The sequence below is a fragment of the Cydia splendana genome, chromosome 1 (assembly GCF_910591565.1).
Source record: "Cydia splendana chromosome 1, ilCydSple1.2, whole genome shotgun sequence".
NCBI lineage: Eukaryota > Metazoa > Arthropoda > Insecta > Lepidoptera > Tortricidae > Cydia > Cydia splendana.
In genome coordinates, this window is record NC_085960.1 from 15,117,728 (window position 1) to 15,144,172 (window position 26,445).

The following is a 26,445-nucleotide window of genomic DNA, read 5'->3' on the forward strand; positions in this document are numbered from 1 at the left end:
TGCCATGTTATATGTTATGTGTTTTTGTTTATTTTGAATGTAGTTGTGCCCTTGTGAAATTTATTACCGATTATTATGTTTTTTAAGGAGATGCTACCGTTGGGGTCTATAATAAGTTTTAATTTCATTATTAATTTTTATTTGGGTAAGTATTTTCATTATAATGACGACGATGTGTGGAAGTATAAAAGAAATAAAATACTTGCATTACATAGATATTGTATGTACCTATGATATTTTAATTTACCATTGTGTTTCAACTTCCTGTATTTAAATAACTGAAATCAAAATAAATACTTAAGTACAAATAATCTGTAAGTAATAGAAAAAACTGACTTCACAAAACAGTTTGAAATGCGATTTAAATATGAATAATTCACAACAATTACCTACAATTAGCTCTATAGACCTATTCATAATTGATAAAGAACTACCCATTCTCCCCTTAAAATGATTTAAATAAAAATTAGGAAAACACTGATTATTTTTTGTTTGATTTAAGTGAATTCGGCAAAATATACAGTTTCGTTACCGCGGAGTGTACTTAAACCTTTGATGCAAGTATATTATGTACCTTATGATGATGAAGTGGATTTTTTTGAAGACGACACGAAAACGAGAAACAGAAGAGCATCGAATAGTGCAGCCCCAGTTCTTAAAAATGTTGAACATGAATTTGAAGAAGAGTATAAGGATATTGGACATTCAGCCGTAATGAAATGTGAAGCTAAAGGTACTGTCACTTTTTGTTTGGAATAAGGATCGAATATTTTAATTTTCCATGCATTTTGTTAAGGTAAATAGCATAACAAACACAGAATCGTTAAAACAAGGTTTTCCCATTGGTACGTCACAAACTCACAATCGAGTCATTTGTTTTTTCCTGCTAATTAGTTTATTTTTCTATATATATACATACTTGGATGATCGAGAGCTCATGGTATAAATTATACACTGCCCTACAATAAACTCGATGTCCTAAGGTCAAATTAATAAATTCATGCAGATTTTTGAAGATATACACCGTGTTATTTTAACTCTAATCTCAAGGGTTCATTCCTAAGCCTAAATTAAGTTGAATTTTCAGACACCGGTATTCTAATTTAGCTCCATTCGGAATATAATAATTTATTTTATTTTATGCTTATAAGGGCCTTATCCATCTACACTTGCCTTAAGATCTGTTTATACATATTAAGTAATTATTAGTATTTAGTACGAGTTCAGATACCAAACGTAAATACTATTTCGAACCATCGACATTCGAAATGACATAAATATTGTTGAGTTAAGATATAGGTAGGTATATATAATGTCTGCGTTACAAGAACGTTATATGCAGCATTACATTATTTTATTTATCTCTCTTCGTAGCTATATATCCCACATGGTGGAGGGGTCAGCTTTCCTGCTTAACCTTCTCCACTTCGCTCTGTCCACGATAATTATTGTCCTTGGATAACTCGCACTCACTCATATCAGGTTATCCGAGGAAGATTTCTGCCTCTCTATCTCTCTTGCGTATTCGAGCGATAGAGAGGCAGATAAAGAAATTTCGATTTTCTTTTTTCGCTTTAGGACCTCAGGCGCTAATTTCGTCGTATATAACTCGTAACGTAGTTAAGGGCAATGTATAATGAACCCGCGTGAATGTAAGCTACCGTTCCGTTGCTGGGTATTAAACACTAATTGGTTTGGCTAAGATGTTGTTTATTTTTGTATGTAGTTGAATAAAATTTATTAGTTCCTTTTCAGGTACACCAACCCCAAACATTACCTGGTACAAAGATAATATAACACCAGTGAAAAGGACCGACCGTGGTGGAGTTCTTCCAGTAACGTATGACGTATGGAGTATATTACTTCATGATCTAGTGGCTGAAGATAGTGGGAATTACACGTGTCGTATCTGTAACCCTTTGGGTTGCACGGAGCATGTTCATCGGCTAATAATCAGTAAGAAAGAAAATACGTTGCATATCCCCGTTGATAGTACCTGAGAGTATGTACTAAATTTAACAAGCTTGTCGGTTTTATTATCAGTATGTAGTGTCCGGTCAAGATTTTGTTTTTGTTACATATCGTGCCTTAAGTATCACAATCTATCACAGTGACAACAATATGATATCCCCTGCGGCTTTGACATATTGATTATTTATTGGTTTTCACTGTGACAAACTGACAAAGTTCGAAATGGTACACAAATTAAATTCTTTAATTGTACATTTACAACGTGTCCCATATAGGGTAATAATAATAAGGCGTAGGGATGTGACGACCCCATCGCCCGCTGGTTTTACCAGTGCAATCAGTCAACGCAGGGCAGCTTGTGGCGAGCTGTTGGGGATTAGCGACCTCACGTACCCGAGTGCTCCTGGAGAGTTCTGTTACCCGCAAGGAGGGTGGGTGGGACAGGATTCTCTGCCTCTGGCTTGCCTTAGCCGGCCGGCCAGAGTGGAGTCGTTAGAGCTATAAGCTCCAGGGGTGGAAGTGAAATATGCATAAGACGCGAGTTGGCACAGTGGCTGTTAACAGCCACTGGGTAGAAAGCGGCGCACACCTCTCGACACCCCTGAGCCGCTCACACCGGTGTTGCCCTTGAGCCATCCTAGATGTCGCTTTTTGTGGGGGCCCATCTTGTGAGGGCGAGTCACCGTCTGCCGGAAATAAAATTGCATACCGTTTTATTAGGCAGGCGTCCGGTTTTTTACCCCATAGCTCAGTTCTTAGTCCATCGCTTTCACCCAATAACCTAGTTCATTTTAGATTCCATCAACTCTCAATAGTCCTTACACCCTGGCGGGTGCTGCCTCTGCGTGCGTCCCATGACACGGGCAAGGGCAGCCTCCGCTCGGTGTACCCCTTACATTTCATTAAAGTGTCAAAAGGGCCTCTACGTGTTGGCTTCGGCTCCGCGCACGCCTCCCAAAGGTCCGGAACACCATTGTTCCGTTCTGCGTGCGTCCCATGACACGGGCAAGGGCAGCCTCCGCTCGGTGTACCCCTTACATTTCATTAAAGTGTCAAAAGGGCCTCTACGTGTTGGCTTCGGCTCCGCGCACGCCTCCCAAAGGTCCGGAACACCATTGTTCCGTGATGGGAAAGACATACAAATAAGAAATAACTTAGGAATATTTTTTTTATGTATTATTAGAACAAATGAAATAAAAAAATCACACTAATATCAAATAACAGCACATAATCATATTTTTTTCACCACACCAAATGGTAAAGGCTCTCTTGATTGTTCAAAAACTAATGAGAAAGTTGCATTTTGCCCACATGTGGGGCAAGGTAATCAGATGCAAATTTTGAGTTGTTTCCTTATGTTAACTGGTAGAATTGACTTTTAAATGATGATTTTGAATGATATTTTTATTACGTTCACTTGGATTTGATTAGGTTTAATTTTTTTGCTATTTCATAGTTAGTAATTTCATCGCGTTGGAGTGGTGAAAATTTTTGTGTTTCACTCGGAGGCAAAGTTTGTTTAACCCTCGTGTAACCCCTGAAACTCTCGCAACGCTCAAGATTCCACTTGTCGAACCACTCGCTACGCTCGTGGTTCAATTTTGGAACCTTTCGCTTGCTCGGGTATCAATATTAGCACGAGTGGTTAAACAACAACTTTGCCCCCTTGTAAAACAAATAACTATTACAATTTACTTGTATTTTTAGCCGGCTACCCTAAACTATTCCCGTCCATCAGAAAAGGTTATCCTGGAAACACAACAGTCGTAATCAGGGACTCCGTTGTTTGGGCTTGCCCGACGGTGAACCTTACGGAGTATTCTGTCAAATGGGCAAAGCTGATTTCTGGATCTGGACGCAATGCAACACAAGAGTTGTTAACTCAGGAAGTTAGTTACCTACTTTTAACGACTATATTGGAATATTGGATGCATTGTTAATGACCCTCTAGAACTGTGCATTAAAAAATATAAAAGTTTGTCTTCCATATTGTCCGTACGCTTTAAATCGTAATGTATAAAATTTGTTAATAATGGTAGTATATAGACACGCGATAGACTAATTTTAAAATTAATAATACATACTTATCATTAGTAAGAGTCTGGTTTTGTTTTTAGGATAAATACACTATATCCGATAATACATTGACAATACGCAATGCCACGGAGACGGATGAAGGCTGGTACTTATGCATCACCAATAACTCTATTGGCACAGACCAGGCTACAGGTTATCTTAAAGTGACCGTTTTGGGCAAACCATCAAATGGTAAATTTAGTACTATTTTATTACTTACCTACATAAATTTACGTAAATCAAATAATAGGTAAATTGTAATTAAACATGTAATTAAATTAAGGTTAAATCTGACTTGTTTTAAGGTGGTGCTGGAAATAAAAAGAAAAGTATTTCAAAATGGCTTATAGCGATTTTGTCAACATTACTGATTGTTAGCTTCATAGTAGTTGTAGTAATATTATTAAAATTTAAAAGAGAGAGGCTTTTGAAGCGGCATGCCGTTGAGACGGCAAGAGAGGTGATGTTTGAGCAATGGATGAAAGTTGTCTCTATAGAAAGGGAGAGGAGCAACGGTTACACTCCTGAAGGTACTTTGGTAAGTAACTTCCCGTAATCTAGAATAGGTACGCAAAGGTCAAATGAGCATTAAAATGTTTAGTTCACTTAAGTTATACAATAGTAAAACATGTAACATTGAATACACAGTTTCAGCTAGGACTAGTAAAGTATGGAGTGTGGACACACTACGTATACCTATTGCAAAAATAGTATGAATAAATATACTAATTATGCCACGAAACGAGAGTAAAATTATTCACTTTTTTAGCAAATTCCTAAGGTGAGGATAGAAAAGCAAAGGGTCTCAGACATAATGGACAGGTATCCTGATTATGATATCCTAAACGGTTCAGAGTATATTATGTTTCCTCCCGACAATAAATGGCAAATTGATAGACAATGTTTGACTTTGGGAAAAGTCCTTGGTGAAGGTGAATTTGGAAAGGTAGTCCAGGCAAAATATCGTGGAGCATCGGAGAGCAATTTTCCCAGTACTGTTGCTGTTAAAATGCTGAAAGGTATGTTATTGAAAGTCTGAAATTTACCTAACACAGAAAGGCTAATATTTTCTAGTGACATAATTAAGTACATGTTCTTTTTAAGAGGGTCATTCAGATGCTGACATGATATCGTTTGTGTCGGAAGTAGAGATAATGAAGATGATCGGAAAACACGAGAACATCATCAACTTGCTGGGATGCTGCACCAAAGGTGGACCGCTTTATGCTGTAGTTGAATACGCAGCCAACGGATGCTTGCGCGACTACCTCAAAACACATAAACCTAATACAGAGTAAGGACAATTTGAATTCTAGCAAGTTCCTAAAATACCTCTATTTAACTACCTACCAAATAAAAATTACTTATTTGTTTTATTTTACATGAGCAGTAATGGTCCAAGCGGAGATCAAATGCCTCTGAAGCATCATGAGTTAGTCCAGTTTACTCTTCAGGTGGCCAGAGGAATGGATTACCTGGCATCACGAGGCGTAAGTGTGCTGTGTATTTTGTGTAAAATCCTTCGTTTACGTTTAAATAACAAAATAGTTAATCAATTCATTTATTTATTTCAAGAGTTTTTTTTATTACATATAGTGACCATGTTTTGGATTGAAAACTTATATGGGTTCGAGTTTATCTGTCGTTGACTGCGACACTTAGTAGTAGGTACCTACATAAATCTTATCGTTATCCTATTCCTAGTGCATCCACCGCGACCTGGCAGCCCGCAACGTGCTGGTGTCGGACTCGCGCGTGCTAAAGGTGGCCGACTTCGGGCTGGCGCGCGACGTGCGCGACTCCGACTACTACCGCAAGCGCACGGCCGGCAAGCTGCCTGTGCGGTGGCTGGCGCCCGAGTCCCTCTGCCACAACTACTACACCACGAAGTCCGATGTGTGAGTGAAGTTAATCATTCATCTAAATGCTCTGTTAGTCGTCGACATTATACAAGCGATGCTTCAGTAGGTACACTTGTTATTTTAAATATGTTGACTACATCAAGTGCACGGCCTGGAAGCTGCCCGTGGCGTGCAGTAGATGATTGCGTCCGCCTCGAGTCGCTCTGCCACAACTATTACTACACCACGAAGTCTAATGTATGAGTGAGGGTGTATACAGGAGTGAGGGTGTAAGGGTGTATCATATATAAGCGATGCTTCAGTACACTTGATATTTTAAGTAGTAGGTATGTTGATGACTACATGAACTGCACGGCAGGTAAGCTACTCTACCACAACCACTACAAAAACTTCGTCAAAACGCTTTGTAAAATGTTAGGTTCCTACTTATTATTTAAAATATTATCTTTAAGTTTTAATTTATTACTTACAATCGTATTTATAAGATGGTCAAGCAAATCTTATTAGTAGAAAAAGGCGGCAACATTAAAAAATGTAGGCGCGAAGGGTTATTGTCCCATAGAAAATTTGAATTTCGCGCCTTTTTCTACTGACAAGATTTGCTTGACCATCTATACCTACTTTATACTTACCTATTTTGACTTTGCAGATGGTCCTTTGGCGTGCTCACTTGGGAAATAATGACATACGGGGAAACTCCATATGCAAAAATTCCCGTGCACTTTCTGTACAATTATTTGAGACAAGGCAAGCGAATGCAACGGCCGGACAACTGCAGTGAAAACATGTAGGTACTTGTGTCTTATAAGGACTTATACCCCTTCTCAGAGGGGCTACCAAGAACATTGAAATTAGATGAGCCTCAATCTGCTTTTCTATCTTTTAAGAGCTATAAAAAGGCAATAGTTCGTCGATATGCGATATATTTCCTGTAGTCTTGCAGGCCTTCAGCTTGTTATGAATTACAATGAAGGTTCGGATGCTCATCCAAGCAACTAGGCAGCTCCTGTCATTCACTACTTTACTAAACTTAATATAGGTTGCCGCGTTCTGTAGGTACGGAGCCATAAGGGACCTTAAGAGCTGCCGATTTAACCCGCATATAGGTACAAGAGGATAAATTTGGCTTCATACATTTAAAGCCATTAGAATCAGACATCTGAAACCAGTGCTACATACATCGGGATCAAATCGGTAATTCTTGAAAGGTCCTCTATCATTGTCCTTCTTTAAAACCGAACACACTGAACGCGATGCCATGTAACCTATTACATGTAGTTTAAGTAATTTCCAAGGGCAAGGGGTACTTCAGTAAGGTATAAGAATTTAATAATTGTTATTGTCCGCAGGTACCAGTTGATACAGCATTGCTGCTCCTTCAATCCAGATGACCGGCCGTCATTCAGCGAGCTTAAGGAGAAGTTGGAAGTGACAGTCGCCAGTATAGAACATTTATAAAACAATCGTATTGAGAGGCTAGAGTTAGACCGAGGTAAGTCTGCAACGATTTTGATAGCACACGCAATGCAATTGTTATTTACTTATACGTCATAATTTCATAGAAGTTTGACGTTTAAAATAACACTTGCACTGCGTGTGCTATCAAAATCGTTGCAGACTTATCTAGGTCTGACTCTACCTATCTACATAAGATATTATTTAGTCGTATGGCACAAGTACATAATATAGGCAATAAATTAATCTTTGCCTATATGTACAAGAGGAAGAGAGAGAGATAAGATAAGATAAGATATGACTGTTTATTGAATATATGAAATGTTATTAATTACATATTATACAGTATTATTTAATAATTATTATTTTGTCACCCAATTGCAAATACTAAGTAAAACCTTTACTACCTACCTAATATGATACGACTACATATTTCTTAGTGACAACTGTGGAAATTTTAGTAGGTAAGTTCTGTGCTGTGTCTAGTAGGTATATGAAAAATAAGTTTAATGTGTTTTACCTACATTCATATCATAGCTATACCTGCATAGGCACTGAGTATATACCGAATAGTAGGGTAGATAGGCAACATTCGGACACTTTTTATATTTAGATTTTTGTAAAATTGGTCTTTAAAGGTAGATTGGTCTACCGCGAACATCGACAATTTAAATTTTGTTAAGTAGGTATGTGTATCGTAATTTAAATATTCACACTTACATAGCTTCTCCGAGGGTTAAGCTTAAATAGAACACCGTGAGGTCGTATTGGAAATTTGTATTCAGATCATTTACAATTGTTAGAACACCTGGCCCGCTTAGTTACTTCTACTGCAACTGCTATAAGTAGGGGAGATGCGTGTATAATGACCCCTCTAGGTAAAATGATTCCCAATCGTATCTGAGTAACTACTGGTGCCATATATCTAAATATGCAATAAGCGTCTGCCCTATGACCCCGCCAGTTGCCTGTTAAAGTGTCATTTGGTGTCATGGAGGTACGAGCACGCAGAGAGATTTTATTAGGAAATAATAAAAAAATATATGTCTAATCTATGGTAAGCCTATTTTCCGAATTCCGTTACTTTTATTCTTTTAGCATGTTACGTTCTATTCAAATTGTGTGTCACTGTCGGATCTTAATGATGTTTAGCTATACTTTAACGATGTTTATATACTGACGCAAGTTTTTTGAAGGTTATGTTTTTATCGATGTTTTCCAATTTGGTGTTTGAGGTAAAATGATCCCTTTTCGTAGGCGTAAAATGATCCGTGGAATCATTTTACCTCATTAGTAATTTACTATGAGCATTTCCTGTATAGGCCAAAGCTACCTACATAACATATCATGTCGCGAATTTATGTACACGAAGCCACTTACCTTCTTCCGAAAAATAGACATCAGAAGAAAAGCTAAGGGCTCCACATACGGTAAAATTATGGATCGCCTTTTTAAATAGCAAGCAGAATCTGTGCCTCTGATGACGTTAAAAAGAAGGCCAAAAGAGAAAAAAATAAGCATTTATCTTCTGTAAATAAAAAAAACACTATGGAACCGACCGGCCTAAAAGATTTAGAAGTATTTAGACGAAGAAATCCTGATATCACAAAGGCATCACCTGTGATCATTTTAATCCTACCCTAGGGATCGTTTTACTCATACATAGGTATAAAATGATCCTTTACTAGACTTTTAGAAAACATAACATAAATAATAAACTAAGTACCTACATGCAAAATATGAGAAATGAGTACCTATGCAGTTACTTAGGTAAGTAAATGGACTATTCATAAATATCTAAATCTTGTGTTTATCTCTTCAACTTTGAACACAGTAAAGTTTCTCCCTTAAGGGGATCATTAAACACGCATCTCCCCTAAAATGCTTAAACTTATGTACCCAAGGAAAACATTGTTGTTTTATACTTGGTCAAGCAGATCTTGTCAGTAGAAAAAGGCGGCAAATTTGAAAAATGTAGGCGCGAAAGGATATCATCCCATAGAAAATTTGAATTTGGCGCCTTTTTCTACTGACAAGATTTGCTTGACCATCTACAGTTACAATACAACCCTGTTACAAGCAGTCACCCTTATTTTCTAGGCAATACTGTTGGAAATAGGCCACAAACATAAGCGCTTGCAGTTTTATTACACGCAACACGACGCAGCGCGTGTGTAGTCAATCTTGACTTCAAGGAAACTCTCTTGCCATACATACGCGGCTAGTAACGTTCATGTAAATCTTCATTTAAGTTTTTAAAATATATTCTTTTTGTTTTTCCCTCAAAGCTCGTATTATTTCATTAGGTTATGGGCCCAGATTTGGGAAGAAGCACACGCAACACGACGCAGCGCGCGTGTAGTCAATATTGACTTTAAGGAAACTCTCTTGCCATACATACGCGGCTAGTAATGTTCATGTAAATCTTCATTTAAGTTTTTAAAATACAGTGAAACCTGGATAAGTGAGACTTCAAGGGACGAGCAGATTTGTCTCACTTAAAGAGGTATTCCACTTACCCAGGCTTTCAGTTAGCCAGGTACAAATAAATTTCTGTCTCATTTACAGAGGGTTCCATTAATAGAGAGAATAGAGTATATTTCAGTTATAGAGGTGGTTAATAAGGTGTTTTGTAATTAACTTTAAAAATAAATAAATTACAATAAATTATCCTTGTCCCTAAATATTTTTAAGTCTGTTTAAATATTTCTTTGAATTTATTCTGAATGATTCTCCAAAGAATAGATATTTTAAAATAAAATAAAATTTAATACGGACTTCATTGCGTCTTAGAAATTTATTAAATGAAAATTTGTTTATTCGTGTTACTTTATCAAGATTTCAGCTTTCGTTTCAATAGTCTTAACTACATAAAGTAACTAAATCAAACTTGAAGTCGTTTAGACACAATTAAGCAAATGCGGAATTTGTGGATGGACTAAGAGTTAGTAAGAATACGGAAATTGATCAATAAAATCCAAGTTAGAGAGGTCATAGATTGACGTTATCTCAGATACAGAGGTCAATTCCTATAAAATTCTAAAAAACAATTAGGAAAATGTAATCTTATAAATATCATCATCATCATCATTTCAGCCTATATACGTCCCACTGCTGGGCACAGGCCTCCTCTCATGCGCGAGAGGGCTTGGGCTATAGTCCCCACGCTAGCCCAATGCGGATTGGGGACTTCACATACACCTTTGAATTTCTTCGCAGATGTATGCAGGTTTCCTCACGATGTTTTCCTTCACCGAAAAGTTAGTGGTAGCTTATAAATATAGTCTCAGTAAAAGAGGTAAAATACACTCTCTGTCTCAATTATAGAGGTAAATGTGACTATAAAATCACAACAACTAATCCCAGTTATAGAGGTTCGTTTTATCTTACTAACAGAGGTAATTCAGTGCTAAAGTCTCGGGACCGCACCATGAGTCCCAGCTATAGAGGTTTCTCACTTATCCAGGTCCCACTTAACCAGGTTTCACTGTATATTCTTTTTGTTTTTCCCTCAAAGCTCGTATTATTTCATTAGGTTATGGGCCGCCCCATGCCTACATAAAAAAACAATTGAAAGTCAAAGTGTTTTTAAAGTGAAATAGTTCAAGTAAAATTTAAAGTCATTCTAACCTAAAACGGGCACCAAGATAATACAAATCTCAATTAGATGCCAAAAGCGCTACCTAGCGAAAAAAACACAAACTACGATCATGTGTCAGCCGACATGTCTATGTCTACATAATGATTACTGATGTACTCAGTAGATAGCGCTAAATCTGGAAGAGACTTTTATTCAATTCATCTTCATCATTTAATTCTTGTTTAGTTTTACAGATATTTATATTAATTTATCGATACAATTTAATATCTTTTTCTATTATTGTTTCTAACTTATTGTAAAAATCTGGTTGTCAAACATATGTCTCTATTTCCGAACGAGATCTAAAAACCTTGAAACGTTGGCACATTTGGCAGTTCGATCCTTCATTTCTTTCGGCTGGCAGAAAATATTCATAATTTGACTGAAAATTCTTATTCACGACGAATCTATATTAATGGTGTACTTATAGTGTTTTTGTACAGTGGTCTGGTATACATCAGTCTGCCTTGAGCAGCAATTAAGTTACGAAAATGGCTTCAAGAGGTGGTGTTATGGTAACAGGTACGAACGGCGCTGACTTCGAACATAGGGAGAAAATAGCGGCTCAGTATCAAATAAGGTGAGATATAAATGTTATTTAAACATTTTGTGACCTATAAAGAATGTGCTAGGAAGTTTATAAATCATTTAAAAGGTTAGAACCCATAGCTTTGTGACAGGGGACGGTTCGCTCACTCAAATTATTTTTAGACAGAAGCCAAAGATACAGAAACATTTCGCACCGATTATTTGAAACATTAATCCAGATAGAAACATTAATCCAGATAGATAGAATACACTAGTGAGCAATCCTCAAAAACTTTGTAAGTACATTTCGATCACATCTTAGATTTCTATAAAAATTGGTATGCTGGTAAAGTACATGAAGCTGAACAACTTCCACCACATTTCCCAAAATGTCCCAGTAAGTTTCTAAGAAACATTCCTTTTTTGTTACCAAATGTGTAAGGAAATCTAGTAACAAAAAAATAGTTTCTTAGAAACTTTCTGGGATATTTTGGGAAATATGGTGGAAGTTGTTCAGCTTCATGTACTTTACCAGCATACCAATTATTATAGAAATCTAAGATGTGATCGAAATGTACAAACTTTTTGAGAATTGCTGTGCGTTAGGCAAATATTTGTATTGTTGTGGTATGAGATAACAATTAGATGGTATGCTGTATTTATGTTCAATATTGTTTGTATTTTTATATGGATGTTCTATATATCACATTGAACGGGTAGTACTCAATTTTTATGAAGGTATGTTGAATCGCATATATGTTTTACTATAATGCATAAAACACTGCACTTATTTATATTGGCAAGTTAAGGTTTATTTTTTTACAGAGGATTTTCCACACAACTAACCAGGCTCTCCAAACTTTTTTTTAGTGATGAATCTACTTTGAGGTTTATGCCATCAATTATTCTTAAAGGCCAAAAAGGATAAAAAAAATGTGTGTGAAAGGATTATCATGTTTATATTTACTTGGTTTTCAACTGAAAATGATACTATTAGATTATTTACTTACTTTTGACATTGTAATGAGCAGTAATATTTTTCCCTTATGTTGCAGTGCGCTGAACAAATCTCGTCTGAAGTACTGTGTGTTCTTTCACCACATATTGTTCTTTGTGATGATTGCCAAGCTCTCCGCAGACATCCTGGACAAACTTGACATATTCATACTGGAGATTGAGGAACTACAGATACCACAGGTGACTAGTAATTTATTGTAGAATCCTAAAACAAGCTAGCACAATATCCATTATCCCGGCTTTTTGCCACGCCCCACGGAGCCTGGGAAATGCAATCCCAAGATTTGGCATAGGCACAAGCTTGTACTAGAATAACTGCCATCTGACCTTCCAACCCAGAGAGGAAAGTCTTGCCGCCACCTCCCCAAAGCCAAAGTCAAAGTCGCACTCTTACTATTAGGCTACAAATGCTTGCCTAGTAGAAATAGTATATCAAATATATATACATATTTTAAATTAATATTAAAATTATTTACTGTTGTCTCTTCAAGTAGGTAGTTAATTACTGGTAAAGTAGATGTGAATATCTGCCCATGACTGGATTGGTAAGACTAGCTTTCATAAGGCACGTTTGTACATAATTAATTAAAATGATAAAAACCTGATGCTCATTTTGCTTCATGTACAACTGTAAGTGACTACCAGGCCCATATGGCTTGGTTACAAATAGCCTATTAACAATTCACTGCAGCTAGTTACTTGAATCCATTTGATGGATAATTAACACTTTCAGTGCCAAGAACCCGATAGTCGGGTTCATTTTGTATTGGAATTGGGGCTCTTGGCACTGAAAGTGTTAATTACATACTTTATAGAGTTTATAGTTTATATTCAACAAATTCCAGCCCCTCTGGTGGGAGTACATCTGGTGCCTGTCCCTTCTGCTGTCATTTCTGGGCCTGGCTGCCATCAAGCGCAACAACATCCGGCAGCTGCGACGCTACACGTATGGCATCGGTGCGCTGGGCTTCGGGCCACTCCTGTATTGTGTGATATACTACTGTGGGGACGTCTGGCGGTACCTTTCTAGGGATGAAGATGAAGATGACAGCTCAGAGGTTGAGGTAGAGCTCTGGCAGGTTGGTCTTCTCCTAAATTCTCTTTTTGTGTGCCAATATCTCAATAAAACCTTGCATAATATACAAGTAGTTCTCAAAGGTTATTCTAGTATAGAGAAGTTGGTATTTGGGGTAGGGATAAGTGTATATTGCATGACTGTAACTTAAACATGTTTTGACAAAAATTCGAAGGATTTTTGAATTCTCTTTGGCCAGCTATAAAGAATACCTATACGTTTTGTATGAATACAATATAATACAATTAGTGTTTATTATGATTACACACCTCGATAGAAGACAAGAATACAGAAAAAACAGCAGGTAAACAAGAGATTTACTCCTTGTGTCGCAGGACTGTCGCTGTTGCGTTAGGTTTTGTATTGTGTTATATTACGTGAAATTAAGAATTCTACAGTTAATGACAAACAGACCTATTTATACCAAAAAACATGTAAAATGCAAAGTCCTTTAAAGTTGTGTCTATATTTCAGGGCCTCCCTTATGGCTTGCTGTGGTACGCGTTCGTGCTGTTGGCGTCGCAGGTGCACTTCTTCCAGCTGTACTTCTCCATGAACCTACTGAAGGCGTGGCGCGCGCGCGGCGCGCTCAGGAAAGCCGAATAGGGCTCGAGGTGTTAGTGTGTGTGGACCCTCCGCGACTCTGGACAGGCGACGGCTCTAGCCGCGCCATGTGTTGCTCAATCAGGGGGTCAGGCGGACAGTCCTACTTTACCGGGACTGCGACTCCGCTGGGAACACTCACTTAACACCGTATTCTAGGTAATGTCTACTGACAGACAGATTTTTGGGGCACTTTACAATTTTAATGTTTAAGGGCCACTTGCACCATCCTACTAACCCGAGGTTAAGCGGTTAAACCGTTAATCCAGTGTCAAATTGTACTGGTAACCATGGTAACTCCAGGTTTAACCAGTTAGTGGAATAATGGTGCAAGTGGAGCTTAGTCGAATAGTCCGATGGACATTGTCAGTAGTTAGTTTTTCTAATTATCGTACTAAAATAAGAGTTAACTTAATGCTTATAGTCATCTAATTTGGGAGTGATTTAGATGGGGGTGTAAAATATATTTGCTGCATGAGACGTAAGAAGTGGTTTAAAATCAGATTTAAAAAATATGCCAGCACTTGACAACATAGGATTATAACTTCTTCATGTCTTTATAGACTGCGGTTGTCTTATATAGTATTAAAACTGATTTGAATTGTGATATGGTACTATAATACTTATACTCCGCCACTGATAGCGCTCCGAGAACATGGGCGATACTGATACAAGTTTACGTCATCATCTGTTAAATGCCGGCAAATGGGGCGGTGTATATATTATCATACTCCTCAATACCTATAAAACCAATGTGACTCCGATAAAACTGTCATTTATTAAATAATTACTAATGTATAAATGCTTGACGTATTTTAATAGCCGGGTCCACACAGAGCGAGCATACGCGCGAGGCAATTTCCTCGCCCACAAAACGGCCAGTGTAGACGTGCCTCGCACGCGCCGCCTTGGCGAGGCACGTACGCTCGCTCTGTGTGGACCCGGCTATGTACTACATATTGTTATTATAGTTTTTGCTCGAGGGATAGGTGTCAATGAAATAATTAAGTAATAAATTTTTTTCTTAATTATTTCTTTCATACCTACTATAAAGGAGCAACTCGAAGTGACGTAAAATCGTGTCACAACTGGAGCGCCAGACCTGGTTTTTGCGGATCATAATATTAACTTAGACATAACTGATAATTACTTCAAAATGTAAGTTCCTCAGTCATTCTTGAAGCCATTTTAAATCAAATGTATGCTAATATGCACTGTCTCTGTCAGTACACATTCTATAATTCCCAGACTGATAAACACTTTAATTTCATTCTCTAATCCCCACTATGCGCTAAATAGTACAGCTAAGCTTTTCCTAAAAATCGATTTTTCCCTGTTGTGGAAAAAAAAACTACTGCCTGTGTGAATGAGTGAGAGAATTATTTACGAACACTGTCAATTTTATTGTAAGAATGTCGCACTTGACTTAAAAAGACGGATCCGTGTAAAATATCTATAGGTATACCATAATGGTATAATAATTAATAACTGTTTGCAATACTTCTGCGTTGTTTTGATACTTGTTATTTATTCGATACTTATTTGCTTGAGGCGTTAGGGTTTGTAATAACCTTTCAATAATGTTAAGATTACAATTTCTGGTCTGTTCTATCCTAGCCATTTTGTAAATAAACTGTTAAACAAGGTATGTATATTAGTACGGTACGGTTAGCACACCATTAACGACTATATTTCTAGTTTAAATTTAAAGTTTATTAAACAGGTATAGTTGTTGTATTTTGGACGAAATGTATTCGTCGTTAAAAAACCTTCGGTATTCAAGCCCTCATGGCCGCAACCCACTTCGTGGCTTGTCACTGGGTGGCGAAGGTGGCGTCACTTTTGTTTGACATATTTATGAAAGAGATGCAATCCAACGGCAAAGCATGAAGTGAACTGCCCCGGTCTTAGAGCATTTAATAACCGGAGTCGCCTTTAAGAGCTTACCCCTCTGCCGAAAACCTTGCACAACTGTGCAAACTTTTGTATGGACTGACGTTTATTTGACAAGCTATTTGTACGTTACGTACAAATCATGTACAAATAGCCATACATTTGACGTGCCCATCCCCCGCAAAAGTCGGCAGACTGTTTTGTACAGAAAATGACAGCCAAGGCGTCTCCAGTTACTAAATGCTCTAAGGCCCCGGTCAAATGAACCAATTATACTTAATGCTGAAACTACAAATCTCTTTATGACGTTAAGTCTACAGTTTATAGGTACTCTAACTATATATGTAATACAATTTTACGCAGTGGATATGTTGCAGTCAAAAGTGTGAACTGGTCAAAAGAACTTTTAACCGACAAAAACAGGCAAAACTGCTTTTGACTGAGCATGTTGGTCAAAAGTAGTTTTACCTGAAAATCATACCTATTTCTGGCAGCAGTTTCGTTTTTAAGGCGTAGCAAAAAAAAATAACCCTAACCTACCTATCTCTGGGAACAGTTTCGTTTTTTGGGCGTAGCAAAAAAAAAATAACCCTAACCTACCTATCTCTGCGAGTACTTTTGACTGATAGTAAGTCACAATTACTATTAACCAATGATTTTCAGGTAAAACTACTTTTGACCAACATGCTCAGTCAAAAGCAGTTTTGCCTGTTTTTGTCGGTTAAAAGTTCTTTTGACCAGTTCACACTTTTGACTGCGACAGATACATTTATAACATTGTAGATTGGTGTCTATTTTAGATAAATATTTAAATGAAGTAGAATTTTATTAGATGTGATATTTATGAAGCGCAAATGACATGATATTTATTTTACTCTTACGCAAATTTATCTCACTATTCTCATAATTAATATTTTAATTGGTAGGTACCTGATACTTAATGGTTGCGACCAATAATTATTCAAAATTGCAAAAAAAAGTGAAACATTTTTATAAAACACAATAATTTCCATTTAGAGGAAAGGGGACGGCCGTTTCTCCATACAAACGTAGTCTGCATTTTCCTCTCTGGATATTGACATTATGGAAAATATGTTTAAGTACAACATTTAATTTTGATGTAGGTATATAACCATAGCTATGCCCCTGTAGGATCGACTTTTTTTAGATTTTTTGATTATTGTATAAATTAGGAGCGAAAAACATATTCATACAAAATATTAAATGCCCCTAAGTCTTATAATAACTATAAACTTGAAAAAAAATAATCGTAGGGGCATAGCTGTGGTTGATATAGTCTGTTCGAGGTACGGAAAACGGTGAAAAATATAGATAATACTCCTAAAAATACGTGTGATACCTCATTCGATTCGTAATGATGTCTAGAAAAATGTATTCGAAGCGTGTATTAGCACACAAAAAATTACAAAAGTTATTAACAAAAAAAGGGAGAAAAAAGTAGATATGTCTTATTTCCCAAATATCTCAAAAAGTATTAATATTTAAGAAACCAAAATTAATATTATAAAAGAGGAGGATATTTTCAATTAAACATTCCATACTTGCAGAACTGTATTTCTACTATTTATATACTTCTTTTTCAACGCTGAACACAGCCCTCCGCGCCTCATATTCGGGAAACGCGCGCGGCGTGAAAAAGCGATTACGTAACATTAAATATAATTTTAAAGGTATTAAATGTTCAATGAAAAATAAAAAATAAATATGGTGTATTTAAAATATGTCAACAAATGTAATACTTGTATAAATTTGTCTTAAAGTTATTTTTTCAACAAGTTAGGCAATTGTTAATGAACTAAATTTTCTCGAATTTCCTTCTTCATTGAAAACGAATAAAAAATGTATAAATAACTATTGTAAAATGTTGTCGATTTCTAGAGCCCTTCTCATATACATGCTTAATAAGATCACGCTATAAAAGTTCTGAAAAAATTAATAGTTTGGTTATAATATTGTTTTATATTTTACAATTTAACTTGATTTTTCGTTCTACGTCAATTTTCTGTTATTCTAAAACTTATTTTAAGCAAACTATTAACTTTATTAATTTTTTTATAATGTGATCTTATTAAGCATGTATATGAGAAGGGCTCTAGAAAGCGACAAAATTGTACAATACTTATTTATACATTTTATTTTCGTTTTCAATAAAAAAGGAATTTCGAGAAAATTTTGTTTATTAACAATTGCATAACTCACTGAAAAAATAACTTTAAGATAAATTTATACAAGTAGTACATTTGTTAACATGTTTTAAATACACCATATTTTTATTAAAATTTTTCAATCAATATTTAATGTCTTTAAAATCATATATAATGTTACGTAATGGCTTATTCACGCCGCGCGGTTCTCGAAAATGAGGCGCGGAGGGCTGTGTTCAGCGTTGAAAAAGAAGTATAAATAATGGAAATACAGTGTATGGAATGTTTGATTGGAAATATCCTCCTCTTTTATAATATTAATTTTGGTTTCTTAAATATTTAATACTTTTTGAGATATTTGGGAAATAAGACAAATCTACTTTTTTCTCCCTTTTTTTGTTAATAACTTTTGTAATTTTTTGTGTGCTAATACACGCTTCGAATACATTTTTCTAGACATCATTACGAATCTAATGAGGTATCACACGTATTTTTAGGAGTATTATCTATATTTTTCACCGTTTTCCGTACCTCGAACAGACTAATATAGGTACATACAACAAATTGAGTCAAAATATTTTTAATAATGTTAGTAGGTCCTTAAACATTTTATTTAATTAGTACGTAAATGACTAATCGAAATTAAGTAATTCATCTCCACTCCACATCGTTATTAGTACAGTCGACGTTAAATATATGTTTACTGTTTTCGCCTTATCACAAGGGAGTAAGATGCAAAAGTGTAAAAATATCTTTGACGTCGACTGTACGAAGTGATACTGTAAAAGATATTAATGATCAATTTTACAAACACAGACAGTACAGTCGTCACAAAATGGTAACATACCTGAGCGTTTCTTTTATTTTTTGCCATTTTTATATATTTTGACCTTTTTTGCCACTTTTGTGTTATTTCTAGTCAGGATCGCGAGCCCTGTTCATCCTTATAGGAGAAAAAAAGTGTCCTAAAATTTCCATACATTTTTCAAACTTTCCTTTTTGTTACCGCCATACAAAGTATATGGGGAAATGGTAACACAATAGGAAAAAAAGTGTGGGACATTTTTTTATCCCATTAGGATCGAAAGAGCTCGTGATTCTGAGTAGAAATAACACAAAAGTCGCAAAAAAGGTCACAATATATAAAAATGGCAAAAAATAAAAGAAACGCTCACCTAATGCTTACAGTTTTACCTAACTTAGCAAACCTCTGTAATTTTTTTTTGTCCCTTTTCCAACCAACACAAATGTCACAATGACGGACAAACATAGGACAAACGATTATAATGCAAGGGCTTGTCATAGGTTAGACTTGACAAGAGTTTATGAATAATGCCATTAAACGCAATAAAGTTTAATGGAGGTGTGTGGAGGAGATGAAAATGTGTGTGTACATTTATTGTCGACTGTACTTTTTTTTTACAGTATGCTAATACTGACTACAGTAAGTTGTCTAAGGGCCTAATTTAAATTAGGTAAAATAAGATGTAAATAAAGAGTTTATTTATTATGTTTTCCTCCGATTTTAATGGTGTTGTTTGTTTTGAGGTTTTCCTTAAACTTGTTTTTTTCTATGAAAATAAAATATTTAAAAAATACTATGTTTGTGTATCAATTTTATCTATACCAAGTGGATTACGGTTGTATTAGGTATTTAATTATCGGATTGTTTGAGCTTATTATTTTATCATTATGCTTTGTTATTGCTAGATCGCTAATGTAATTATGTTGTTTATGTCACTAAGTAGGTAAGGTACCTACTAATCATATCGACGTAAATTGATGTCGTCAACAAATATCCATAGGTATTATTCCTAACGGAACGTCAAAAACTGTTAAAAAATAGTTTCCGCTAAGTACTTATTACCTAGTTCTTAATTAAGTAAAAAAAACGTAATGTGGGAAAACCGTCATAGGTCAAGAACTCTCGTATTTGAATACGTATACCTACTTCGCTCAGACAAGTACCTGAGAAAGGATGAGCTTCGCTCGCAGAGCTCGTAGAGCAGCAGCTCTACCGACCTCTGCCGACCGATGAGTGGAGTAAATATGTGTATAAACGCAAGTTTTAGAAGCGACGAAAGAGCTTGTAGACGGTCTTACTTACCTTAAAAGTACTTTGGTATTTTATGTTGCGTTACTTTTTACGAGGATAAGTAGAGATGTAATGTTTGCAAAATACGGTTATTGTGTTGCTTGCTTGAGGCAAGGTCACCCAAAGTCCCAGAATATGACAAATCAGCGAAAAAAAAAGTCAGTTTTTGGTCAATGTTATAATCGTGCATAGTATAGGTCTCGTGCGAATGGAACGAATGGTAAATGAAGGGAATTTGATACACCGGTAGTCTGCGCCGAAAGAGAAGAGTATATTAGCGTGGCCAGTTTCATGTCTATACGCGACTTGTTGAGTTAAATGGCCCGTTCACGGTGCAATGCCCATAAGTCCATTCCTTAATTTCCCCTAGTCAGCTCCCATCCGCGACGTGTACGTCGTCGTCGCTATCCTCTGTGGACGGGCTGCCTATATCCGACGAGTCGGGAGTCATGCGACGCCATTTTGCACGACGGTTTTGGAACCACGTTTTGACCTGAAAATAATGGTGGTGTTTAGTAAAGTATTTTTGGTGTTTATGCTAACTAAGTCTGTGGTACCTTGTGTCTTATTAGGAACAAAGCAAATTGTGTATTTTGTAACAGTTATGTATTTTATAACCAATAGTAAAACGAGCCTTCTTGCATATATCTTGGCCAATTTCCGTTTTCACACGCTGAAAGAACTAAAAAAGTACTGTACCTACTTATGCCTGTCGATGATCGCCAGAGCGCTCACTTCTCGTCCGGAATGAGGTACCTACCTACCTATTTGCTGGCGCTAAGTGCACCGGTTGGCATGCCGTTGTACTGCTCCTACTTTCCCTTGTGTCTATCTATGTACACCTTTCTTTCCCCAAGAGCTCAAACTTAGATAAAAGTACTGTCTCACCTGCCTGTCGCTTAGCCGTAAGTTGGCTGCCAGCGCTCGCCTCTCGTCCGGACTTAGGTACTTGCTGGCGCTAAATCTGCGCTCCAGAGCGCTGGTTTGCCCTGCGCTGAACCGCACCTGCCCTCCCTTGCGTCTGCCTCCGACCCACCAAGAGCTCCACCCAGGAGATACTGTGGGAGAAGCTATGTTTAAGACTGGGTCGACCGTTCAGTGGCGCCCTCATTAGAGAAATTGGGTTGTTGTTTAGGTATTTATCAATGGGCCACTAATTGCCTGAAATAAAGATTATCATTTAATGTTTTTTTCATAAACCTATATAGGCACAGCAAATATCTAAGAGGGTGTGTAGGTAATGTTAAATTGTACATTCGACTTACTTATGGCTTAGTTTATCAGTCACAGTCAATAATCGTACAAGTATTGTGTCCAAATTAGTTTTCTACAGATACGTACTAAAGATAAAATATGATAACAAAATAAATGACACTTCGATAATCCTACCTATACCTAGGTACATGTAATTATTGGTTTTTAGGGTTCCGTACCCAAAGGGTGACCCTATTACTAAGACAGACACTGTCCGTCTGTCTGTCTGTCACCAGGCTGTATATCATGAACCGTGATAGCTATATAGTTCGTTTTTTTTAGCATTAGAAATAAGGTAAACAATCTTGATGTGTATTTTAATTGAAAAACACGTTTTCACTTCTCATGCTCAAAAAGTGCACCTTTATGTCGTGCGTAGACGACATAAAATCGCATTTTATGCTCTAGAGCATAAAAGTAAAATTTTCTTCTAAGACTAAGGTAATCGGTCTCAACAGCCAAACAGTTGTTATATTATTTTATTTTTGCTACAATTTATTAGAAATCCGTATTTTCTGTCATTAAATTTAGTAAATCACATAAAATAGGAGTCGATTATCGTTCAAAAATGCTCCGAAATGTTTGATTGGCAGAAAACCAAGCGTCTGAAACTCTGATCACATGTTGAAAATTAAAAAAAAAATTAAAAAATTAGTTGGCGGGAATTGGTTATGTATTATGTTCTTTCGCTTTACGCCAATTTCGTGGTGTAAATTGCCGTGAAAATGTGTTTTATTTTCCTCGCAATCAAAGTGAAAAGCAGAGTGTACAACAAGGGCATAAATGTCCATTTTTACCCTCGTCTACTATTTTGAAAAAATAGAAAAAAATTGCCTCGGGTATAAATGGGTCACTTTATGCCCTTGTTGTACAATCTACAATTTAAAAATAAGTTACGGCAAATATGTAACAATTATGAATCTAATACAATCTTTTATATTCTTCTGCTTTCATAAGTACTAGTTACTGATTTTTAAAAAGCGTTTTTCAATTAAAAGACATGTCAAGATCGCTTACCTTCTTTCAAGTTCTTTCTAATGCTAAAAAAACGAACTATAGACAGTTGAAATTTTCACAGATGATGTATTTCTGTTGCCGCTATAACAACAAATACTAAAAAGTACGGAACCCTCGGTGGGCGACTCCTACTCGCACTTGTCCGGCTTTTTTTGTTAGTTACAGATTTCACATTCAGCACTCATGCACTATTGTTACTAAACAGTTATCTAATCTAACGTTATTGTTAGTAACGTTAACTGTAACGTTATGTTTTTTTGTTTTCCAAAGTGAGGAGATATTGCTACTTAATTAGCTGAAACAAATTAAAGTATTTAGGTATACCTACCTATAAGTATGTAAGTATTAATTTTAAAATTCGTCAAGAGTAAAGTCTCATTTCAGATGCATGAATGTTTACGACGTATTAATACGTTATACGTATTAATAATCTTAAAAGGGTGTCCTCATTAACTTCACTAAGTACAGTCAGCTAAGTCGGGAATAAAATGCAGATTTTTATTATTTTATCTAGGTACTTGTACACATAAAGATAGGTACGTGCACTCAGATTTCAGACAGTAGGTACCCTTCAGTGCGTGATTTTGAATATTTTGATATTCCTGAATTACTTTAGTACTCTCTTATCTGTAGTTGCTACAGCTTAATCATCTATTTTTTATTTATTTAGAGATAAATACTTACTATCTTTTAATATGTCCCAAGGTATGGATTACTTTTATCCATTGAATTGTAGGTTGTAGGAAATCGCAAATACCTGTCTATCATTTTATATTCGGCCGCACCTCGATTCTGCTCTATCAACTTATCTAGTTATCTTAACCCATCCTTAACCCTTAGACAGCCCAAGAGGTGAATGAGGAGATGTACATACCTGTAGTATATATACCTGTGTATATTTACTTACCAACAACCGCTCCGTTCGTGGATTCAATGGAGGATAAATGGTTCGGTGGCCACCCAATCACCATGAAAACAATTTTAGCCACTTCCTCACGATTACGCACTAGCCAAATTACAATTAAGAAACTATCTTGGAGAAATGAAATGAAGATTTTGATCAAGAATTAGAGATTGTGCATCAATTGGTGGTCGTCCGATATTTATTTAAGGGTCTGCGATTAATGATGCGGTAACGTTGCCGCAATGTTTGCTTATTATACCAATAAAGAAATATCGGTCAACACCAGCACTTTATAAACAGCTAACTTTTTTCTTCGTTAGCCACTTTATGAGTACCTAATCATCTGGGAAGAAATGACTGACGCAATTAGTTTTAGGTACATACCTACTTACTAGGATTGTGGAAGTTGTGTGGAACATGGTAGGTAAGTTTACTTAAACCACGCATTGATGAGAATTCAGTTCAGAAGTGTGCCTTTTAATTCTCACCTCTGTTAAATCCATATGGTTGCGGGACATACGGCGGTACGAATCTATTAGCAGCTAGCTGACTCCTCAGTATATGGTCCGAATTCAGCATAGACTCACTGTAATAGCTGAACTGCCTGTCGAAGGCTGTATCTTTCTTGTACGGCGGCCAAGGAAAACTTGGTTTGAGGGCTGTTGGATAAAGTGGAAAAGTGTTTCTCCTGTGTTCCAGATAAGTTTTACCATATTCTAGTTCTTTCTCAACCTCGCAAATCACATTAAATTGGGTTTCTTTCTCGATTCTTTCAAATCGATCTGCATCGTTGAAGCCAGATTCTGGTTTTAAATCGTTAGCTTCGCATTGGACCGGTTTTTCTCGGGCAGAACACGTTAATGGCTCTTTCGGTTCACTGCTAATGTTCTTGTACGGCTTGGTATCTTTCAGAATGTCTTCGATGAAGAACGAAGCCTTCTTCTGGCGACACGCACACATGGTGGCGGTGTGGTTGGCACTGCCGAATTGTTATCGTGAACGACGTTATCAGTAGGACTCGGTAATTGATAGCTACTTATTAAATGGACACGCCTAATCTAGGTGACGATTAGTGTTATGTGATAGGTAGATGAAAGCAGCTGTAGATGCGTTACTTTATAGATTTAGTCATCTAAATCTTAGTTTGATCAGATCAATAACGATTGAATATTAAAATAAGTAGGTAAGTATCTCAGTTGTCTCACTTGCATTGTTATCATCCGTTGTAGGTTAAGTAAGTAAATATGGAAATGATTTCACGGCCTATTCATTTGTAGACAAGTAGGTAGGTGTGTTTATGGTACACAATGATTTATCTACACATTTTATAATTTTACTATTACTTTGACGCAATTTAGTACTTGAACATGTTTTTGAGAGTTTTGATGGCACTCAGCTCTCAGTGATTGCCTTATCAGCACAATCGTTAATTAGTTGAGCTTATTAGCTTTCAGGCTTTTAGTTTTGACAGGATCGGACACTTAGGTACTTACTTAAAAGCTTGTTGTGAGGTAGCTACCTGTCTATGTTATGTGTTTTTTTAGAAATGGACATGTGCGGAGAGGGTCCTCTTTGAGTCTTTGAGTCAAATATTACAATCACATCCCGAACTATATAAAGGCAAAGAAGAAAGAGACACGGCATACGTAAAAAAGTTGAAATCGTTCCTTACAGAAAAAGCGTACTACTCTGTCACAGAATTCCGAATTCGAATTAGTTTTCTTAAGTAAATTAATATCAATAATTTGTATACATTTAATTTTAAGGCTTGTTTGTGTTCCTAAATAATTTGGTTGATACTTAGCTTAAGAAAATGCTTGCAACACCCTTCTGGGGTCCATGAGAAACTTTTATACTTTGTGTTTTTTGTAACAACTGCTTACCATGGTGCAATAAACGATATTATGATTATGAGTCGGAGTGAAAAAGAAATCAATGAGGTAAGTACTTTACTCAGTACCGGTATTCTATTTGGCTTGGCACCGACTTTAAAGATCAGTTGCCTATCCTTTTTGAAGTTTGTTCCCTTTTTTTTACCCGACTGCTTCAGAAGGAGGGTAATGTTTTTCGACCGTATGACATGAACGAAAACGTAAACCTAAAACCTGATTTGCCATCTTGCTCATATATCGTGTGACATAAAATAAGGGCTTTTTGTGGGGATTTAAAATATTTTTTCAAATAATTTTAAGGCAGAGATCATTTTAAAGTTATTTAATAATTTTAAGATGATATGTGAATATTTACTCTTTCCTTCCCCACTTTATCTTTTAAACTAGGTATTGGGCCTACAGTAAATAAATAAATAAAAATACAGAAAATCGTTTATTACATAGATCACAAGTAAAACCTACAGGAACGGTTAAGCGTGAGTCGATCTTAAGGAATACAAAATAAATTAAGGAAACTGGGGCGCGAGTCCGGCGCATACTTGTCCGGTTTTTTTTTAAAGTCCGGCAGCTCAGCTCGGCTTAGACAAAATTGTATATATGTAAATGTTCGCCTCAATGCCTGAATTGGTACATACTTGATGAGTGATCAAGTTGTTAATATTAATTACTAATTAGGATTTACACGGGTTAATTTGTATAAGGTATCTGAGCGTTTTCCAAAAAAAATGTACCTAGGTACATTTCATTCATGTCTTCAAAATATTGACTTCTTGGGGTCATTTTACTCAGAATCATTTGTACATTCACGCCTCATACATGAAAAAGTGTCCCAAAATTTTGTATGAAAAAATGTTTTTCCAGTGCATCACGTTCATACAAATAAAAAAACTTTTCATACAATAATGTTACGATCTGGAAAGGAAATCTTGGGACACATTTTTTCCCTTTGGTCCGTTTTCATAACTATGGTTTTCGTAACTGGCTGCCAGAGAAGATTA

The 26,445-nt window shown here is 36.3% G+C and overlaps 3 protein-coding genes across 3 annotated transcripts; 2 read left to right on the forward strand and 1 right to left on the reverse strand.

Annotated features, from left to right (window-relative positions):
* Nucleotides 1-7,410, forward strand: LOC134795047 (fibroblast growth factor receptor homolog 1-like). Its single transcript, XM_063766895.1, has 12 exons — nt 1-145; nt 503-733; nt 1,756-1,956; nt 3,679-3,860; nt 4,089-4,239; nt 4,353-4,585; nt 4,817-5,066; nt 5,152-5,341; nt 5,438-5,537; nt 5,752-5,945; nt 6,559-6,696; nt 7,259-7,410. Exons 1-12 carry the CDS (start codon nt 76-78, stop codon nt 7,365-7,367), a joined length of 2,049 nt encoding a protein of 682 aa, XP_063622965.1. The 5' UTR covers nt 1-75; the 3' UTR covers nt 7,368-7,410.
* Nucleotides 7,411-11,324: 3,914 nt separating this feature from the next.
* Nucleotides 11,325-15,822, forward strand: LOC134796128 (protein jagunal). The gene is made up of 4 exons (XM_063768099.1): nt 11,325-11,584; nt 12,588-12,729; nt 13,395-13,628; nt 14,099-15,822. The coding sequence occupies exons 1-4, from the start codon at nt 11,496-11,498 to the stop codon at nt 14,228-14,230; spliced, it is 597 nt and encodes a 198-aa protein (XP_063624169.1). The 5' UTR covers nt 11,325-11,495; the 3' UTR covers nt 14,231-15,822.
* A 4,858-nt stretch (nt 15,823-20,680) lies between these two features.
* On the reverse strand, nt 20,681-24,695 carry LOC134797320 (homeobox protein ceh-24-like). Its single transcript, XM_063769570.1, has 3 exons — nt 24,044-24,695; nt 21,269-21,438; nt 20,681-20,873 (listed from the first exon to the last, which is right to left on the reverse strand). Exons 1-3 carry the CDS (start codon nt 24,513-24,515, stop codon nt 20,751-20,753), a joined length of 765 nt encoding a protein of 254 aa, XP_063625640.1. The 5' UTR covers nt 24,516-24,695; the 3' UTR covers nt 20,681-20,750.
* Nucleotides 24,696-26,445: the final 1,750 nt, after the last annotated feature.

Coding starts and splice junctions, on each gene's coding strand:
- LOC134795047 (XM_063766895.1), top strand. CDS start 76: ATGTTTTTTAAGGAGATGCTACCGTTGGGGTCTATAATAAGTTTTAAT. Junction 734..1,755: donor AATGAAATGTGAAGCTAAAG/GTACTGTCACTT, acceptor GTTCCTTTTCAG/GTACACCAACCCCAAACATT. Junction 4,586..4,816: donor ACACTCCTGAAGGTACTTTG/GTAAGTAACTTC, acceptor TCACTTTTTTAG/CAAATTCCTAAGGTGAGGAT.
- LOC134796128 (XM_063768099.1), top strand. CDS start 11,496: ATGGCTTCAAGAGGTGGTGTTATGGTAACAGGTACGAACGGCGCTGAC. Junction 11,585..12,587: donor GCGGCTCAGTATCAAATAAG/GTGAGATATAAA, acceptor CTTATGTTGCAG/TGCGCTGAACAAATCTCGTC. Junction 13,629..14,098: donor TTGAGGTAGAGCTCTGGCAG/GTTGGTCTTCTC, acceptor TCTATATTTCAG/GGCCTCCCTTATGGCTTGCT.
- LOC134797320 (XM_063769570.1), bottom strand. CDS start 24,515: ATGTGTGCGTGTCGCCAGAAGAAGGCTTCGTTCTTCATCGAAGACATT. Junction 21,439..24,043: donor ACCATATGGATTTAACAGAG/GTGAGAATTAAA, acceptor CTTCTCCCACAG/TATCTCCTGGGTGGAGCTCT. Junction 20,874..21,268: donor TACGGCTAAGCGACAGGCAG/GTGAGACAGTAC, acceptor CATTATTTTCAG/GTCAAAACGTGGTTCCAAAA.